This window comes from Vigna unguiculata, chromosome 5 (genome assembly GCF_004118075.2).
Source record: "Vigna unguiculata cultivar IT97K-499-35 chromosome 5, ASM411807v1, whole genome shotgun sequence".
NCBI lineage: Eukaryota > Viridiplantae > Streptophyta > Magnoliopsida > Fabales > Fabaceae > Vigna > Vigna unguiculata.
In genome coordinates this window covers 24593387-24595138 of record NC_040283.1, presented here as the reverse complement: position 1 = coordinate 24595138, position 1752 = coordinate 24593387, and the positions used below count along the sequence as shown (strand labels likewise).

General features: G+C 40.6%; 1 protein-coding gene across 1 annotated transcript; it reads right to left on the bottom strand.

Moving 5' to 3' along the window:
- Nucleotides 1–760: 760 nt before the first annotated feature.
- On the bottom strand, nt 761–1303 carry LOC114184513. The gene has a single exon (XM_028071821.1). The coding sequence runs from the start codon at nt 1301–1303 to the stop codon at nt 761–763; it is 543 nt and encodes a 180-aa protein (XP_027927622.1).
- Nucleotides 1304–1752: the final 449 nt, after the last annotated feature.

Genomic DNA, 1752 nt, shown 5'->3' with positions numbered 1-1752 from the left:
CATCCAAAAATCAATAGAAAGCTTGACCCGCCAATCTCTCTAACATTTGATCCATGAAAGCAAGAGGAAAATGATCCTTCCTTGTGGCTTTGTTCAGCTTTCTATAATCTATACACATCCTCCAGCCGATCACGGTTCGTGTGGGCATAAACTCATTCTTGTCATTACAAACCACTGTCATGTCGCTCTTCTTGGGAACCACTTGCACTGGACTCACCCATGCACTATCAAAGATTGGGTAGATAATTCCAGCATCTAGAAGTCTCAAAATCTCCTTTCTCACCTCTTTCTTCATAACATGATTCAACCTTTTCTACGGTTGTGCCACTAGCTTGAAATCCTCCTTCATGAAATTTCTATGCATGTAGTAGAAGGACTGATTCCCTTCATATCAGATATAGACCAACCAATGGCTCCTGAGTTGACTCTTAGCACCTCAATCAACTTTTCTTCTTCTGAGGGTGATAAGGAGTTGTTTGTGATCATAGGTTTATTGTTACCCCCTTCAAGAAACACATACTTCAAATGTGGGGGCAACATCTTCAACTCAATTTTTGCCTCTTTGACTTCATTCTCACCCTTCATGGGGAGGGATTTCCTTCAAGGCATCAAGATTGTCCAAGCATTCATAAATCTCTTTCTCTTCCTCATCATTGAGAGTCTCAAATGCATTAATTAGAGCTTTCTCTAGAGGGGATGAGGCGTGTAGATCTTTCTTGGAGCTCATGAGCACTTCATCAAGCATATAAACACTAAAGCATCATTTAACATCCTTTGGGTGAGACATGGCTTCAAAGACATTGAAGTTCACTTCTTCATCTTGAACTCTCACGGTGGGTTTGCCATCAACATCAATTAGCAGTCTTACAGTCTTCATAAATGGCCTCCCCAATATGAGAGGAACTTCAACATTCTCCTCCATCTCCATTATAACAAAGTCCATTGGGAATAGGAATTTGTTAACTTTAACCAGCACGTCCTCCACTACTCCGTTAGGATATTTGATTGACCTATCTGTCAGTTGCAATGTCATTCGGGTGGGTTTGATCTCTAACTCCCCAATCTTCTTGAGCATAGAAAGAGGCACCAAGTTAATGCTAGCACCCAAATCAAGTAAGGCCTTCCCCACAACTAGGCTCCCAATTGTGACTGGAAGTGTAAAACTGCCAGGATCCTTAAATTTTGGAGGCAAAATCTTCTGAATGATAGCACTACATCTAGCCTCTAGCTCTATGGTTTCCTCTCCAATATATCTTCTCTTCTTTGTGAGGATTTCCTTCATAAACTTTGCATATGTTGGCATTTGCTCCAAGGCTTCTAAGAAGGGAATATTGATTTGCAACCTTTTGAAAATGTCTAGAAACCTTGCAAATTGCCTTTCTTTGTCTTTGTTTGAAGGCTTGAGAGGATATGGGATAGTTTTCGCTGGTGGTGGTTTAATTGCCACTTCCTTCTTTTTCTCATTTTCTTTATTTTCACTTTTATTCGCTGGTGGTGGTTTTTCTCATTTATAGCCATTTCCTCTTCTAGAACAATTTCTTCATATATCTCTTCCTCGTCTTTGTCTTCTCCTCTATCATTAGGCCTGACTTTGGTTTTATCACTTCCTTTAGCATTCAACCCCACTTCCTTACCACTCCTTGTGACCACCACTTTGCATTACTCTTTGGGATTGGCTTCGATGTTGGCAGAAAATGAACTACTTTGTTGATTCACCACTTGCTTGGCCAATTGTCCCACTTGCACTTCCAA